Source organism: Poecilia mexicana, unplaced genomic scaffold (assembly GCF_051168715.1).
Source record: "Poecilia mexicana isolate PSO_F unplaced genomic scaffold, ASM5116871v1 scaffold_1, whole genome shotgun sequence".
Lineage (NCBI taxonomy): Eukaryota > Metazoa > Chordata > Actinopteri > Cyprinodontiformes > Poeciliidae > Poecilia > Poecilia mexicana.
This window is the reverse complement of record NW_028263370.1, coordinates 20,173,286-20,192,550: the sequence shown is the minus strand read 5'-3', so window position 1 is coordinate 20,192,550 and position 19,265 is coordinate 20,173,286. Positions and strand designations below refer to the sequence as shown.

Genomic DNA, 19,265 nt, shown 5'->3' with positions numbered 1-19,265 from the left:
TTCTGCCAAAAAACTTAGAAATTTTGAGATCAATCTCAGAAATTTGCTAGAAAAATAAGTAAATCTCTGAGTTTGGAAAAGCACAAATTTGCAAGAAAACAACTTGGACATTTTTACATTAATCTCAGAAATTTGCTAGAAAATATTCACCAAAACATTTCAGAAACTTTGAAAAGTCAAAAATTTCCATGTTTTTTTTTTCTTTTTAGAAAATTTCTGATTTCTAATTCTGATTTTTAAACTCAGACATTTCCAAGTTTTTTTCTTGAAAATTTTTATATTAACCTTTTTTTGTATTTTGGTGAAAATTTACTCCTCCTTTTTCCTATCTCCAATGGTCGTACCAATATCATCAGTACCCAGAAGAAACACCAATATTTTCTTTCCAGTTTACGATTATATTATCAGCATTCTTACTCCTTCTTTATTTCATCTAGTAAATGTAAACAAATATTATTTTACATAATTCTTGTAGACATAATCAGAACTAATGCGAACTGCAAAGGTAAAACTGAACGATAACTCCTACGCTCGGAACGGTAACAGAGTAAGACATCTTTCTTCATTAACTATCTTTGCAGAAAAGTAACCGGGGCTCTGCAGGCAGAGAGACGCAACGAGACAAACAGACAGAGTGAGACAGCAGGTGTCATCGCTCGTCGTCTCGTCTTCAGCAATCAGCGCTTTCACTGTTTGTCTCCGATGGAGGAGAAGGAGTCAGGAGGAGGAGAAGGAGGAGAAGGAGGATTTTACCGTTCAGCCAAACGAGCCCGGACGGAGGAAGAGGAGGAGGCCGGTGCCAGGGATCTGGAGGAAGGTGAAGAGAAGGAGGAAGGAACGGGGTCCGCCGAGGAGGATGCAGCGGGGAGCGGATGCAACGACAGCAGGAGCCGAAGGAGGAAGGTTGGTTAAAAATATATAAACCGGGAGAAAAATGTAAAACATTATGTAAAAAGAACGACATCTTCATCTGATTTTGTTTTTAATGAGGCTTATCTGTCTTATCTCTCATACAAATTCAGAACCGTTACCTTAGGATGACTTTTATCACTCATGCGAGAACTGTTTGCGCCTTTATCTGATTTTTATGTTCTTTTACTTAAGGAGCGGAGTAAATAGTTTTGAAATGTTAAAAAAAAAAAAAAAAAAAACAATACACGAAATGCACAAAGTGTCACACTGGGTGAAGCTAAAATTATTTTGACTTTGACTTGTATTTGTCATTCAGTGAACACAAAACGAAATTACGTTTATTTGGCTCAAGGGCTCTTTTACAATTCTACATTTAAGCAAACTTGAAGATTAAGTTTAGAAATGTTGGAAATGTTCTTCAGGTGACTAAAGACCGACTTTGTAACTATCTTCAGGTGAATCTGAAATTTCAACTCTTATATTTACAGCTCTGGACTAAATGAAGAGCCCACTTCACTGAAGCCCATTGAAAACCTTCTGGTTAATCCACCAAATATTGATTTCCATAGCTAAGACGTTAATATAGTTGTTTCTAAATGAATATGAACTTGTTTTCTTTGCATTATTTCAGGTCTGAAAGCTCTACATCTTCCTCGTTATTTGACCATTTCTCATTTTCTGCAAATAAATACAAAATTTATGCTTGTAATTTCAGAGACATGTTGTCAGTAGTTTATAGAATAAAAGAACAATGTTCTTTTTACACAAACATCAAAATATAAAGAGTAAAATTAGAGAAACTGATCATTTTAAGTGGTCTCTTAAGGTTTTCCAGAGCTGTATATTTGGTGGAGAAATGCAGCAATCTTGTACATTGACTACTCTTATCACTATTCCATTATGTTCATTAATATTTAATGTATTTTCACTGTGCATTTTTGTCATAATTCCTTTGTTTTCATGATTTTCACCTAATTTTTTTGCATATAAAATTCTGGAGCAGCATATATTTTCAGACCATTTTACTCTCTAACCTTTAAATAAACTCTGGTGCCTTTAAGTGGCTCTAACTCACAGTCTGGGCCAGCAGAGCGGTAGGCAGAGAGGCAGGCCCATCGTAACTCTGACGGCGCTGCAGAGACTCACACCTTCTGGTGACAGTAAAACTATTCAGCATTAAATCTGCAAATCTGATGATGATAGCTAAATTATCAATTGTTGAAAGAAAATTATAGTAATTCACTGAAAAAACACAAAATCTTACCAAGTATTTATGCCTTGTTTCTAGTGAAAATGTGGAATAAGACAAAACTAACTTAAAATTAACTTTTCAGCAAGACAGGGAATCCTGTTTTATGTAAATAAGTTATTTAAAAGTGAAATAATCTGCTTACTAGTACTTTTTCATCAATATTAAGGAATTACTGACTCCCCTGACATGTTTGAGTTTGACTTTATTGAATGTAGAGTTAAAAAAGAAGAACCAAAATTATTCATAGAAATTTCTTTCTTTAAAGCAAGATGAGAACAAATCCAATAAAGTATATTTACATATTCAAAGAAGTGGGTAAAAGTACAAATTATTTTTAAATCCAATAACCCATCCAATAAATTACTTTTAATGTTAGCTTGGTTATAACATTGTTTCTTAGTTAGAAGTTTCTATATTTTTAACTATAACTGGTGCAATTAATTCATAATTGCGCCAAACCCAAAGTGTGTTTGGCTTCCCTAAAGCTAGATTAATGTGTCTGTGTTTAAATTCTGTATATTTTCCATTTAGTTTAGCAAAGGACTGAAAAATAGTCCCAGCAATTTGCTCTGTCTAATTACACATTAATAAATTCAAAGTGGGCAATTTTACATTGCCTTTATCTGTTCAGATTATCTGCCTGGACTCTGCTTTATAGTGGCAGTTTTATGTAAAATCAACTTATTTAGCTTTACATCATGTTATAATGTTATTTCCTTGTCAAAAACACATCTGGAGTGTTGCCTTCCTTCTTTCCATGGTGACCATTCAGCTGTCCAAAACGCCTGGGTGGACCTAGCTCCGCCTTCGAGGCTTTGCTCCTCCTCCTCAGAGCTGCAGTTTCCAAGCTTCTGCTTCATAAATCACCCCTCCCCAGGCTCCTTCAGACTAGCCAGGAGCAATTAGCAAACACCTGGTGGAACTGTGGTCAGCTGAGCTCATTATAGGAGTGACTTCTCATAGAAACCCTGGTGAAAACGTTGATAAAGGGTTAATAGAGGAACCATGTTGTGATTACTTCCTGTAGAAAGAGAGCAACAGAGGGGTTAAATTACAAAAAAAAAATCATTTAAGTCATATTTGATAGTTACCTGATGATGTAAAATGGCCTGGAAAACACATAGTAATGCTCCTTTAAGGTAGCGTCTCCCGTGCCAGTTAATCTAAATAAAAGTGCTTTCTCAAAATTAAATTAAATTAAACAGAAATTTGTTCTGCTTGTGTTTTTGGAAAGTCTGTCTATTTTGTCCACAGGTAAAAGTTGAATCTCTAAGGTCTAATTTATTTGCAAAGATATTTTTAAAATGAGGGCTAAGATGTGTGAGTATCTATAAATGAGTCTCTGCTTGTTTCTCTTCTTTAGTACAAGTCATTTAAAGCTCTGAGTCTTTTTTAGGAGGGCAACACAACATCTTAGTGAGAATGTGGCTGTGACAGGAAATATCTGCCCTCAGCAGGAAGCAAGGTCGTATCTCTACGTACATAACTGGACTCAATGCAGCCACTCTTAACAGGAAGGTTTCCATGTGTGACCCTGATAGTTGGTGCATACAGCCGAGCAGAGCTGTTTCTCTGGTTTTCTGTGGGGTTTTTTCATGTTTGTGGGTCAGCCAGCTGATGTAGGTGAGAATCATATGCCACTATAACTTAAAGCTAACCCTGCATGCACCTTACCACCAAAACTAGATACCTACATGCACTGAATTTAAAAAAACAACATATAAACTTTTTTTTTACTGACTAACATCAAATCAGAGTAATCTTGTCCTGTTTTTGGTTAGCTGAGACTAGAAAAATTCAAGTTCAGGGCGTCTGAACATCCTTGAAAAGTCTTAAATTGGCTAATCTAAAATTAAGGCCTTAAAATTCATTAAAGTTTTATGTGACCGGACTATTTAATTTTGTATATTCGATGCCAGGCTTTTCTACGAGGTGGTAATAAACATAAACAAATTTATGTAGAATGGTGTAAATCCAGTTATTCACTGAAAAAAATTCAAATTAGTTGAAAATCTAACTTTATAAGATAAAATAATGGTAAATATTAATATTTTAACATTTCAAACTGAGATTCAAGCCATTTTTCTTATGAAAAATTATTTCGGACATAAAGTTTGTGAAAGGAAGGTTTTGTTGTAGGGAGCGTTAAACTTGATAATCATCTCAGATCTCATCTGATGATCTTTTTGCTCGACTAACTGTTCGCACTAGTTTGACCTCAAGTATGCTTGCGACCTCAAGTATTTTTTTTTAGGTGCACTGTTGAGAAATCGGTCACACTTTAGAGCCCTGCACTAGGGAGTTTCTTTAAAGTGTAAACAATACAGCTGCAAACGTAGACAATCAAACAAATCACGTATTGTTCTGATGGTTCTCCATTTTCACGCCGTCGGTTTAATCCCGTCAGTGGGACCAGAAGAAAAAAGTATCAGGTGTGAGTCGACAGGAAGGATGCTACCCGTAACACAACACCTCCTCCCTGGCGTGCAAACACAGGCTAAATAAAGACGCACAACCTTCCTTCCACCAACTGAGGCCTGGTCTCCACGGCGACGGGGCAGCATGTGTGTGTCTGCACAGAGAGGGAGAGTAACCATGGCGACGGAATTCCATTATGTGTAGCTAACCCCGACTGCTCACAAGCAGGTGAACGACTAACGGTTGGTGTTGCTATAGTAACCGGCGTGAGAACAGTTGCTGTTGTTGTTTCTGGTGGTACGGCTCAAAAATATCAGGCAAACTGCACTGCAAAAACACAACATTATTGGTTTAATTTCTAGTGCAAATATCTTTGTACACTTGGAGCTTGATTTAAGTCAATAAACTTAAAACATGGAGAAAAAAAGTAATTGTTCTATTGGTGGATTATTTTACTTATTACAATATATATTTTTTTCCTATTATAAGTGAAATAATATGTCATTGAAACTACCGTAATACTTTTTCATCAATATTAAGGAATTATTGACTTACATCAAACACCTATCTTGCTAAAAAAGTTACTTTTAATTTATTTTTGTCTTATTCCAAGTGCACTAAGATATTTGCAATAGAAACTAGAACAAAAATAAGATTTTTTTTGTTTTTGTAGAGTATTTGTCTACCTTGGTAGATACAACAATTCATCTCTCAAAGGAAAATAGAAAGCTTATAAAATAACTTTAGGTAATGTTTATGTGTGAATGAAGCGATAACATGCACTCTTCATGGATTTTCAACAAAGTCTGCAGTCTAAGGAGAAAAGTACCATTGAATGTGAAATTTTAACAGTTTTATTTGTATACATCTTTGTGTTTAGCTGCTGGTAACTGACTAGTGGTCATTTTGGCACATCTATTTGGGGTTAACTCTTCAGTTTGTAATCCGAATACATTTAATTCAGTTAAACACAACCAGATTTGGATATAAATTCAATAGACAGACAGATTCGTTGCTGATTAAAGATTATACTGTGGAGGTGATACTGTAACTAACGATTATCTATCGTCCAATTATTCTGATGATTAATCGATTAATCAGATAACAGAAAATTTCCAAATTTTGTAATTTTTCATTTAACCGCTTAAGCTTTTTTGCAACATTAGAATGACATAAAAATGAAAAAAATCAATTCACTTTTTACTCTGTATATTCCAATTAACGATTAATTGATTACTAATTCAGTTGATGATTATTTTAATAATTGATTAATCACAATTAATCTGATTCAGCCCTAATCCAATTTAACTGGACTACATTAAATACAGTTAAATACAGTCAGCTTTATATTGGAATACAATTGTGTTTGGTGCAATTTCAGTCAACCAATCAATCAATCAGTCAAATTTCTTGCTCACGATGATATTTATTTTATTACATGTACCTATTCTTTCTCATACAAGAAATTATTTGGGCTTTTTTTGCGAGATCGTTGTTGTCTACATTGTCTGGTCTGCAGACTGCAGGCAGCGAAACAAGAAAGCTCGGCTTCACTGCAAACGACAATGATCTCAATCTGAACCTGCAGCTTTGTCAAGCTGCAGAAAAGGTCAGGCTGCAAAACCCACATGCTTGCATAACCTCCTTCTGACAAAGACAGTGAGGATCTTCTGTTTGTCGGCCGCGCCACCGTGCAGAAGATGTTTCCGCTTGCAGCCATCCTCATTCTGACTCAGTGTTGCATTCAGATTCTTGATGCTCTGCACAAACCTTAAGGCGTTATTTTACAACTTTAAAGACTTCCACACATTCATTCTGTGATTCTCTTAAAGTTCACAAAACTTATAACAAGATATGAACTATAAGTTTATAGATGTATGTTTTCACTAAAGGTTGTGTTGTGCAAAAAGTCATAAAGGTACCACTTGAATGCATACATTATGTTCAATTCTTTTGGTTTAGTTTGATTATTTTTTTATTTGCAATGAGTATAAATAATATTCATTAGATGGTTTATTTTAAGAAGCAGATTTTAGTTCCATTAGTCTTTTTGTCACAATGTAGCATCAGACTTTTTTTTAATTTGGCCTTAACTTGATGATTGTTAGCACATCAGCTCCACTTCATACCAAGCTAAGTTTTAGCTAAAACTCCTCAACTGGGATCATTTCAGCTTCATTTTAGATTCAAATACACTGCAAAAACACGAAATCTTACCAAGTAATTTTGGTCTACTGACCAGTTCTTAATGTTCAGAGATCTTTAAAAAGACAAGATAAAGCAAAACTTCAAGAGTGTGTGATGGAAGATATCAAACCACAGAGCATTTTGTGGCAGATTTATTTTCTTTACATATTTATGAACCACACTGTAAAAACACCAAATCTTACCAAGTATTTTTGGTCTAGTTTCCAGTGCAAAAATGTAAGTGCACTAGAAATAAGAGAAAACTAACTTTCATGTTACTTTTCAGCAGGAAATAAGAGCTTGTTTTACGTCATTAGCTCCTATTGATGAAAGCGTAGTTTCCATTGTCAGATGAAATAATCTGCAAATGGAATCAATATTAAGGAATATTGACTTAAAACAAGTTCTTATCTGCTGAAAAGTTACATGTAAGTAAATTTTGCCTTATTTAAAGTGTACTAAGATATTTGCACCATAAAATAGACCAAAATTGTTGGTAATATTTTGTGTTTTTGAAGTATAGACAGCTAGTGTTGCATACGGCAGCACTTTGCTCATTTAAACAAGTTTCAGAAACAACAGGAACATCCTGAACCTTCGCTGAAAGCCAGTGAAACATGAAGTGAAATGAAGTCATTCTGTTTGAGGAATCTGGAAGTGAAATATGTTTGCAGTAGAATCAGCTGAAGAGTCACTGGAGAAGTTTAATCTCAGTTGTTTCATCTTAAAATGAAAAAACTAACGTCTCAATCACTTATTGTTTTATCTTCTGTGGCCAGTTTTGCTAACTTATATAGACTGTGCATACTTTTTGTTTAGTTTTTATAAGCCCTAAGCCCGCCCTGTTTCTGATAAATAAGATGTGTATTGTTGTGCAATTGTGGTTTTCAGTTGTCAGTGTTTTTGATGAACAGATGGGCAGAAGTGATTTGATGATAACTGCTCACACCAAGAGTTTCTCAGCGCTAAAGCCTTCCTCTGATCACTGAGTTAAATCAAAGGTGTGTGTGTGTGTGTGTGTGTGTGTGTGTGTGTGTGTGTGCGTGTGTGTGTGTGTGTGGGTGTGTGTGTGTGTGTGTGTGTGTGTGGTTATGGGGGTGGGGCGGGCTACTACATTGTCCTTTCTGTTGTGTTTTCTATCTTGTGCAGAGTTTTCATCAGACCTTTGACGTGAAGTTTTCACATTTCGGCTGCAGCACAACGTGCGGTCAGCCTCCATCTCTGCTTTGTGGCTTGGAATGTCAGACATGTTGCTGTAAAAACACACAAAACAAAATAATCAGATATATTTTTGTATGTAGATATTTTTTAGCCAAACCTTGTCAAGTGGAATAATTTGAGCTTCACCTGGATCAAATTCATTTATATTTAATGCAGTAAAATATTTATTTTCGTAGCTAAAAGTTTAAACAATTTAATTATATGCTTTTTACATCATTTCTAATATTGTATCAAAAGGTTTTAGTGCTTAAAAGACAAATCTGTAGAATGTGCTGATGTTTTATTTTATCTGATTAATCGATTAATCATCAGAATAATTGTTAGCTCCAGTCTCAACCAGGTATTCACTATTTTCATTCTTCCTTCTGGTTCTAATCTTGTTTATTTGCTTGAAGCCATATAATATCAGTGCTGGTCTTTGGGTGAACCGTCTGTTTTCACCTACGCTATAAAAACACAAGATCTTATCAAGTATTTTTTGTCTGGTTTCCAATACAAATATCTTGGCACACTTTTCAGCAAGATAGAGGAGCTGGTTTTAGGTAAATCATTTCTTAATATAAATAAAAATGTCCTAGTTCCATTATTTCACTTATAAAATGGGAAGAAATTCTTGTTTCTTAGAAAGTCTTATTTCATTTGCACTAAGACATTTGCAGTAGAAACAAGATTAAAAAAAACTTGGTAGTGTTTGTGCTTTTGCAGTGCACTCTTTACTGTAACTCTGACATTTAAGTATTTCCTCTGTGTTGCTCTGCTTCTTTTTCATCTTGTGTTTCTCTTTCACCTTTACAAACTGGTAAACATTCGTAGCAATCTCATTTTCACTTTTTCTTCTTCTTATTATTGTTTTTCTTATTATTATCACTTATTTCTGTGGAAATAAATGATTCCACAGATTTTATGGCTGCATTGTCGTCATCATGAAAATGCTAACATGCTAAATCTATTTCACATTATTGTTCATCTTTAGCTGTCTTATTCCTTATAAATGTAACATTTATTTATTTTTTCCTTTGTGAAGGACAGTCACCTCATCCCCCCTTCGCCCGTCGTTCATGTCCGAGGATTGTGTGACGCTGTGGTGGAGGCCGACCTGGTGGAAGTGCTTGAAAAGTTTGGCACCATCTGGTAGTTTTTAACTTTAAATATCATTTATTATTGTTTTAACTCATTTTATCCAGTCCACTAACATACTATGTGAACATGTCACTAATCAGGGATGGATAATTCAGTGGAAACATCTAATTAAATTTGTGTTATTGCCTAAATTCATCTCAAGCTAAACTGTTTAGAGACAGAGCTTCTTACTAATTAATCATTTAACTGTCTTTAGGGCTGGCTGATAAATCAATTTTATCAATTAATCAAATTTTTGGTTCTTGAGAAAAAAATCAAAAATCCAGATTTTTGGAAAATCAGGTTGTTGTTTTTTTCACTAATATACTTCTTGGGTTCCCACAGTTCAAAGTGATGTCAGCACACCAGGGCGGCCATCTTGTTTGACAAACATGTTTAAAGGCTTGTTTTTATTTGGACTTTAAGTTTAGGTCAGCCCTGAATAGGAATATTAATCATGCTACAATTTTTTTATTCATAATCATGAGAATACAATTGTAAAGTTGAAATAATGCAATAATAATAATAGGAGAGTCATTTTATGAAAACTCAAACAACAAAAATAACAAAAAATGAAAATGAGCATCTTGTGAAGTTATAGTTTGGTGTAAGTTTTACAGGTAATACTTATTACTTAATAGAAATGCTTAATCTCGCCAATTTAGTTCCTCATCCAAATATCTTAGTACACTTAAAATAAGACACAACTAACTTATAAGTAACTTTTCAGTATTTTTTCTGTTTGTTTGAAGTAAATAAATCGTTAGTATTGATGAAAAAGTGTTTGTTCCACTGGCTGATTATTTCACCTATAACATGGGAAAAGTAGATTGCTGTAAGTGAAATAACCTGCCAGTGGAACCAGCACATTTTCATCAATATTAAGAAATTATTGACTCAAAACAAGCTCCTATATTTCGCTGAAAAGTTACTTTTAAGTTATTTTTGTCGTCTTAAGTATACTGACATATTTGCAATAGAAACTAAACCAAAGATACTTGGTAAGATTTTGTGTTTTTGCAGTGCAGTTATATTACTAAAGTAAAAGTAAAAAAGTACTGTGGATAGTACAGTAAATTTTGCCAAAAACAGTACTAAAGTAAATGTAACTAGTTAGTACCCAACTCTTGATATAACGCATTTTAAATATTTTCTATAGATAAATATAACAAATTGCATGTTTCTGAGTGGATAGAACCAGTTTGTCTGTGTTTTACCATCTGTTTCCCCCCCTCAGTTATGTGATGATGATGCCCTTCAAGCGTCAGGCTCTGGTGGAGTTCGACAGCTTGGAGAGCGCGGAGCGATGCGTGAGGAGCGGAGGCAGCGAGCCCGTCTTCATCGCCAACCAGCAGGCCTTCTTCAACTTCTCCACCAGCCAGAGAATCACCCGACCCACCAACTCAGACGACCCGACCAGCAAAAACAAGGTTCTGCTGCTGTCCATCCAGAACCCGCTGTACCCCATCAGCACTGTGAGTAACTCAAGTTTTCCTTAATGATCTGGACATTTATATTTAATCAGATTTGGTTTAGATCATCCTTTCATGAATTAAAATATCTAAAGATCCAATATATATAGCTGGTTTTAACGCTGTATGCATTGTATAATGGCTGCTACAAAACTGCAAAAACACAAAATTTTACAAAGAATTTTTATTCTAGTTTCTAGTGCAAATATATTAGTACACTTAAAATAAGGCAAAACTAACTTACAAATAATTTTTCAGCATTAAATAATTCTTGAATATTGATAAAAAGTACTAGTGACCCTGGTAGATTATTTAACTTATAACTTTTTTCTCAATATTGTGGCAGCTAGCACTTTTTCATCAATATTGGGAATTATTGACTGAAAACAAACTTCTATATCTTGCTGAAAAGTTACTTGTAGGTGAGCTCTGTCTTCTTAACTGCACTAAGATACTTGCACAAGAAACTAGAGGTAACATACTTAATAAGATTTTGTGGTTTTGCTTTGTGTGAAACATAAATGTGAAAAAGTTGCCAAATATTTAGTTGGGTAAAAAGAAAGATGGTTGTTTAGTCATATGACTAAAAACCATTAAAATTAATTAGATTTACATGAATAAAACTTGGTGACAAATTTTAAGTGTGTGTTTTTTGTTAAGTAAACAGTTTAAAGAGTGTTTTTTGATTTTTTGCAGGATGTTTTGTACACTGTGTGTAACCCTGTTGGTAACGTCCAGCGCATCGTCATCTTCAAACGCAACGGCATCCAGGCCATGGTGGAATATCCTTAAGATCGCTTTATCATTTGAATTTGTTTATTTCAATAATGTAGAAGCTAAAGAAGCTTAGATTACTATTGAGCAGCTAAAGTAAGTAGAAAAAAAATGCATCAAAGGTTTGTTCTAAAAATATTATAAAATAACATATAATTTTTGCAACCCCAAGTGCTTGTTCATTTTGATATAGCTGAAATTGTTTAGATTATCACTGAGCAGCCAAAATAGTAAAAAAAAATTGCAATAATGGTTTGTTTTAAAAATGAAATTTTTAAAAATTATTTTTGTGGTCAAAAAGTGCTTTGGCCGTCATGGTAAAAAGTTTGGACACCACTGTCACATGTGAATGAACAATCTGTACTCAAAAAACTTTTTATTGACATATAATGGATTACTGTTCTCTTTCTATTATAGTTTTATGTTTTGCTTGTAAAATGTAATATTTGTTTTAGGATCATCTAAAGGGTTTGGAATCTCTTCATTGTGGTTTGATAAACTTGGGGGCCCAAAACTACATCCTGCTCAGGGCCCCCAAAAAGCTAGAGATGGCCCTGACCAAACTGTTTTTTTTTTCTTTCTTTCTCTTCCTGTCATGAATCACAGACAATCTTTATTACAGAGAGTTAACAGCTAAACCAACAGAACAAACATGTTTTACATTTGTTTTTTAAGCTCCTACAGCGTGTTTTTGCTATATGGGCTATAGCAAGGCGGTACTATTTTCAGCAGCTGAAACTAATTACCTCTGCACAGGCTGATCTCTGTGTGGGAAACAACACGGTAATGACACAGTCACATCCTTTGGTTCACTCACTTAGCATTGTTTCCATAACAACCAGAAACAAGAAATTGTTTGCTTTGGTGTTGCTGTTGTGTCAAAATAACAAAAATAAATAAATAAATAAATAATAATAATAATAATAATAATAATAATAATAATAATAATAATAATAATAAACATCAAGACCAGCAACTCAAACGGTTGTTTCTCTTCCTTTCCCGATTGGCTGCTTGTCGTTCTGCTGAGTCATCCTTAACAAATGAATCAACATTTCAGTCCGTGGAAGACGCTCAGAAAGCCAAAATGGCTCTAAACGGCGCAGACATTTACTCCGGCTGCTGCACGCTGAAGATCGAGTATGCTCGGGTAAACACACTCACACACTGTCCAGCAGACACGCGCCCAGGTGTACACACATGCATGCATCCTCATCCTTAAGCCCACGCACACACACCCACCCAGAGGTGCTGTGCTCTGTCGCCCCCTGCAGCCCAACAGACTGAACGTCGTCCGCAATGACAACTCCAGCTGGGATTACACCAAACCCTTCCTCCTGCACCGAGGTAGGACAGCTTCAGGTTCTGCTCACACACACACACACTTACACACACACACACACACACACACAATTATACATACACACACACACACACACACATGAGGCTGCTGTCATTTTCTGTGAGTATTCAGAAATGTATCTTGATTTGATGACTGAGATTTTTTGTACGTGTAGAAATTAAATATAAGTATTGATGTTTCAGCCTTGTTTACTTTGCTCTCTGTGTGTTTGTAGTGTCAACAAATAGTTCAAAAGCTTTATTTCTTTAATCATTTCAGTATGAAAATAATGTGGAATCTCAACTTCATTTACGATGGCGTATTAGGAGCATTGTATTTTAGATTAAAAAAGGAGCACATTACTGCCAACAAAGTCTGAAGGAAATGTCTTAGTTTGAAAAGTTAATATCTGCTAAAACAAAATTCAGAAACTTTGAGATTAAACTCAGAAATAGTCTAGAAAAAAAGCTCCGAAATTTCTGAGTTTCAAAAGTCAAAAATGTAAATAAATATGATACATTTTTATGTTTTTTAATATATTTCTGAGATCATTCTCAAAAAAAATTTCCAGAAAATGTTTGACTTTCACACTCAGAAATGTTCATGTTTTTTCTAGAAAATTTCTGAAATTAAGCTAAAAATGTTTGCATTTTTTTCTAGCAATCTTTTTAAATGTCTGAGATTCATATTATTTTGGCATAAATGTTTTCTTTTTCTATCTACAATGGCTTTAGTATAGCATCATAGCTACAACTAGTGCTGAGTGATTGGCTTTATCAATTAATCAAATCTTTAGTTTTTGAAGATTTAAGTTTTTGAAAATGTTTATCTTTTCAAACTCAGAAATTTCTTGTTTTTGTAGAAAAATTCTGAGATTAACCTAAAAAAAAAATTTTCTACCAAATTTTCAACTTTTCCATAGTATTCTTAGAAAAAAATTTTAAATTAATCTTAAAATTTCAGAGTTTTTTGGTGGAAATTTACACTTCCTTTCTTCTCTTTGCATTGGTCATAATGGTCCATTGTTTTCAACTCAGGCTGGGCGAGAAATCGATGTCAACAATTATTCAAACTTTTGAAGATTCAAGTTTTGGAGAATCTGGATTTTTTCCAGGCTCTCCTTGGGTTTCCATACCTCAGAGTGATGGTGGCGCTCCCTGTCTTTAGCTTTAAAAGTTTCTCTTGTTTGTTTCAGATCGGGCGAAGGGAAGGCAGCGTCAAGCCATCCTGGGAGAGCATCCATCCAATGGCTACGGTACCGACTCTCGCTCTTCCTCCCTCCCTGAATGTTTCCTCCTACTCCTCTTCGTCCTCCTTCTCATCCTCATTTGAAATCTCTCATTATCTTTGCTCGTCTTCGCAGGCCCTCACTGCCCCCTGCTGCCACTGCCTCCTAACAGCCGGTACAGGAGAAGCCATGAGCCGGTACCGGAGCTGGTTTCCTACAAGCAGCTCGTCCCAAAGACCTTCTCCTCCACCGTTCCCTCCGCTCTGCTGGCCTCCAGCGCTGTCGCCATGGTGAGCGGCCTCCATCCCAACAAGATGAACTGCAGCCGCCTCTTCAACCTCTTCTGTCTCTACGGCAACGTGGAAAAGGTCTGTCTGAGTTTTATTTATTATTAAGCATCTTTTCATGGGATAACAAGATAATCATAAATAAATAAATTAATTTTAGGGTTTTATGGGTGCTTAAAGAGACAGTATCATGTATTTTCCATCAACATTGCGCCTTTTATAGCAAAATCAAGTAACTTAAATTTGTAGTCAACATTATGTTGTATTATTATTATTTCACTTTTTAATAGATTTTAGGTATACAGTTCAAAAAGCCCATCTAGAGATAAGTGTTGAAAATTAGCTTACACTATAATAAGCACTGTGATACAAACATTGTGCTGTTTTATTCAGTTTTTCTGTGTTAATGTGTGTCAAATAAACCTAATTAAAATAAAAAAAACTGCTACATATATCAATCAAGACCTAAAAAACATTTGACTTTGATATTGGGTCTCTGTCTCTTTAAAAACTCCTGCTCTTTCTGAAACTCAATATTGCTTCTCTATTAACGGTGCAGTTTCTAACTTTTATATAATTTTTTTTTTTTTTTTTTGCATATTTCTGTATTTCCATGTTGTTACAGTGTCATAAAAAATTATCAAAAAGTGAAAAGATCCATCTCCTCCATTTTCTTCCAGAGCTTCTATTACTGTCTGAAGAAATCAAAATCAATCAATCAATCAGTCGGGAGGCGGGGCTTAGTGCTGTCAATCCACCATGTACTCGCTGCTAAATGTGCTAATGATGGAGAAATTACTTACTGTTACAGGAACATCATCGGTGGCTAAGCTAAATAGCATTAGCATTCATGACAAGCTGTGCTAGCTGTAGCACAGCAGAGAAAGGGGGAGAGGGTGATTGACAGCGCTAAGACCCGCCTCCTGTCTCTGATTGGTTGTTTCTAGTTAACACTGGGAGAAGGCAGTTTCTGTTATGATGTAGACAACAAAAAAATATGTAAAAAAAATTATTATAATCAATCAATTATAAAAATATAAGTGACATACTGCAACTTTAACTGTTTGTTTTGTTGTAAATATTTTGAATCTTTTTAACAAGATTACTGTTTCAACCCTAAACGTCCATGTTTATATAAAAATACACTGTATTTTTGTTTTATCTGTTCTTATTCACATCTTGGCCTTATAAAGTGCTTTTATCTGGCCCTGACTGGTGGTGTTCACAGGTGAAGTTTATGAAGAGCGTTCCTGGAACGGCGCTGGTGGAGATGGCGGATGAGTACGCAGTGGATCGCGCTGTGACCCACCTCAACGGCACCAAGGTGTTCGGGAAGAAACTAAACGTTTGGTGAGAACGAGACCCACTCAGGATCCACTCAGAATTTTAAAATACTCATAATTACAATTTCTACCTCACATAAGGCGTCAAAGGTCAACCATCCATTTCAGCCATTCCACCTAAAAAGACTTTTAAAGATTAAAATTTAAGAAAAAAAGACAAAAATCCTGGTTGCTTTAAACAATGCAATTGATTTATGCAAATATATTCATTATTGACATAATTTACTTTGCAGTAATTTTTCATATAAAAATATATTACTGTCCTGATAGAAAAAGAACATAATGTTATCACCACATATTATTAAGTATTATTGGTCTAGTTTCTTGTTTAAATATCTTGGTGCACTTGAAATAAAACAAAACTAATTTTCAAGTAACCTTTCAGCAAGATACAGGAGCTTCTTTTAAGTCAATAATTCCTTAATGTTGAAGAAAAAGTACTAGATCCATTGGCAGATTATTTCACTTCTAACAAAACATTTTTACCCTGTTATGAGTGAAGTAATCTGGAACAAGTAGCTTTTCATCAATATTAAGAAACATTTAACTTAAACCAAGCTCCTATGTCTTACTGAAAAGTTACTTGTACTGTGTGTTAGTTTTACACTAAGATGTTTGCACAAGAAATTAGACCAACTACACTTTTTGTTTTCGCAGAGCGATATTATCTCACATTCTTCAGATTTTTCTGATTGTTTATTTCTGTTTTCTAGTGGTTGGTTTTTGGTTTTGACATCCGTCTGTCCCTTCCCAGTGTGTCCAGGCAGCAGGCAGTGATTCCCAGTCAGGTGTTTGAACTGGCCGACGGCAGCAGCAGCTACCAGGACTTCAGTCTGACCAGGAACAATCGCTTCAGCAGCACACACAGCCACAGAAACATCATCCAGCCGCCCACCGCTGTGCTGCACTTCTACAACGCCCCACCCACCCTCAACCAGCAGCAGCTGCTAAAAGTGAGGACAAGCAGATTAAACGTTGCTTTTATTTGTAAAAATTTCCTTTATTCACCAAAAAAAAAACCATGATCTCTCCTCTCTGTTTCCCTTCAGTTCTGTTCTGAACACAACGCTCCTGCCTTCACCAAGTATAAGGTCTTTGATGCCAAACGTGAGTTAAAAGCACTCATGCACTGCAAAAACTCAAAATCTTACCAAGTAATTTTGGTCTAGTTTCTACTACAAATATCTCAGCACACTTGCAATGAGAAAACTCACTTTTCAGTAAGGTGAAGGAGTTTGTTTTAAGTGATGTTCCTTAATATTGATAAAAATGTATTACCTCCACTGGCAGATTATGACGGTGACAGTTAAGGGCAAAAGTAGGTAGAAAAAAAGAGTAAATTCCAAACAAAAAACAAGGAATTTTCTGAGTCATACAATTTGAAATTTTTCTTTAAAAAATCTTCCAACATTTTGTGATTAATCTCAGAAATTTCCTAGGAAAATTGTGGAAAATTCTGAGTTCCAAAAGTCAAAAATTTTCAACTTATTTTGAAATTTTTGAAGATTTTTTTCTGGCATATTTCTGTGATTAATCCAGACATTAGATTTGTTTTCTGGCATATTTCTGTGATTAATCTAAACATTTGATTTTTTTCTGGCATATTTCTGACTTTTCAAACTCAGAAATTCCCATGTTTTTTCTAGAACATTTCTGATATTAATCTTAGTTTTTTGGTGTAAATGTACTCTTGCTTTTTTTGTGCCTACAATGGCCCAAATATGCCGTTGTAGTTTATTTCACTTATAATATTGGAAAAATACGTTGCTATATATGAAATAATCTGCCAGTTGAACTTGTACATTTTCAACAGTTTAAAGAATTATTGACTTAAAACAAGCTCCTTGCTTGTCTTACTTCAAGTGCACTAAGATATTTTGCACTAGAAACTGGACAAAAATAATTGGTAATATTTTTGTGTTTTTGCAGTGTACTGATTCTAAAATGCTGTAAATATGTGACAGTCAGACTTTTTTCTCTTGTTTTTACAGCCAGCTCTAAGACTCTCTCTGGTTTGCTGGAGTTTGACTGTAAAACTGCTGCGGTTGAAGCTTTGATCGTGCTCAACCACCACCAGTTTAGAATAGCTGGTAAGTGGCAGAGAGGTCAGAATAAATAAATAAACGTCTTGTTTTTTTTGTTTTTTTTTTGTTGACTGTGAGGCGTGTTGTTTAAGACGTCCGTTTCTCTCTGACTTGCAGGCAGCTCCAACCCCTTCACCATTAAACTCTGCTTCTCAACTTCCACGCACCTGTGACCCAGAATATAGATGGTTATCACAAACACACCTGCAGGAGAGATATTTAACTTCTCAACCTGAGAAGGATGAAGTGTTTATTTTATTTTTGAAGTGTTTTATATGATGTCTGCATGATAAAAAAAAAAAAAAAAAAAAAAAAAACTAGCGATGAAGAGAAGCACTACTTCAGCTTTTGCTCACACCTTGTTTTCACCAGCTGCAGACTTGAATCAGAGTTTCAAAATGTTAGAAGAAACCATTGAAGGATGTTTGAATATGAACTGAGAGCAAACAATGCTTGTGATTTATTTTACTACTGAGGGCAGCAGGAAGCAACAAAAATAATCCTCTGGCTAAAAGCTGCAGCTGAAAACTGTTTTAAACACAAGAACTGACAAGTAATGCAAATAACAGCTGAAATCTTTGATTCTGTACAGTAATACACCAACAACATAAGATATGGGCTTTTAGGGCAAACCAGCTTGAGAAAGAAGTGGTCAGTTAACAATCCTGGTTTATAATATGTAACACTGTCATATTTTTAAATAGGTTGGCCCAGCCAACGTTTCTATGATTAAACAGGTTTTGTGTGTAACTTTTTTGTTGTTCCTTTGGTTGTAGATATCTGCTGCATACCTGGGTTACGAAATAAGACGCTAGCAAAAATAAGCAACGCAAACTAGAACTGTTCCGAAAACGGAATGGTGATTAATATTTATTATTTATTTATATTATTGTTTATAAAATTATAAATGTATAAACAATGACCCGTTCGATGTTATCTCGGTTTTTAATTAACTGAGATGAAGACCAAATGTAAAAACTACCGCTGAGCCAAAAATTATTCCACAGAGCCAAAAGTAACGTTCCACGGGCCGTTACCTAGCAACCCTAGCCCAACCCAGCCCCGTTACCTAGCAACCCAAGCTAAGTTCCAGCGCATTCTAGCTGGTTGTATCGCTGTAAAATGGCTGCTGGGAAAGACAAGTGTTTTGTTGTTGGCTTACCATCCAGAAACTACTTGCTGTATTCTTGTTGGTTGTGCAGAAGGGACTTCTGCTTTTCAAAGATGTGTGGTTGTAAAATTGCGCATCTGTTGGCAGCCATTTCCATGTTCGAATGTAAACGTTGAGTTTGGGGGCGTGGCCAGCAGTAGCTTATTCGGATTTAAAGTGACAAGACGCCCTAAAACAGAACAACTGGGCAGGCTAAAATCTCATCTAAGAATAATTTTGTTCACAATTTGTTCATAGAGCCCACAGATCTGTCCTAACCTCCTCCATTTTTATGTTTCTTCTGGTTTAAAAATATTACAGAAGTTTTTGAGGATCCCAGTCAGAATAATTGATTAATGAGAAGTGTATAAATAATTTTGGCATGTTTTTTTTTGTTAAAATGTAAATAAAACATATATTGTCTTAGTATCTTTTGAGAGGTGTATTTGTCAATTACAATCAGAAAACAACTGTGG

The 19,265-nt window shown here is 35.1% G+C and overlaps 1 protein-coding gene across 1 annotated transcript; it reads left to right on the top strand.

The window, feature by feature from the left end:
* The first annotated feature begins 601 nt into the window (after positions 1 to 601).
* On the top strand, positions 602 to 19,218 carry LOC106932392 (heterogeneous nuclear ribonucleoprotein L-like). Its single transcript, XM_088006213.1, has 13 exons — positions 602 to 903; positions 9,015 to 9,121; positions 10,347 to 10,584; positions 11,278 to 11,365; positions 12,411 to 12,505; positions 12,630 to 12,702; positions 13,893 to 13,952; positions 14,061 to 14,293; positions 15,441 to 15,562; positions 16,310 to 16,508; positions 16,605 to 16,662; positions 17,547 to 17,645; positions 17,757 to 19,218. Exons 1-13 carry the CDS (start codon positions 703 to 705, stop codon positions 17,810 to 17,812), a joined length of 1,629 nt encoding a protein of 542 aa, XP_087862339.1. The 5' UTR covers positions 602 to 702; the 3' UTR covers positions 17,813 to 19,218.
* The last annotated feature ends 47 nt before the right edge of the window (positions 19,219 to 19,265 follow it).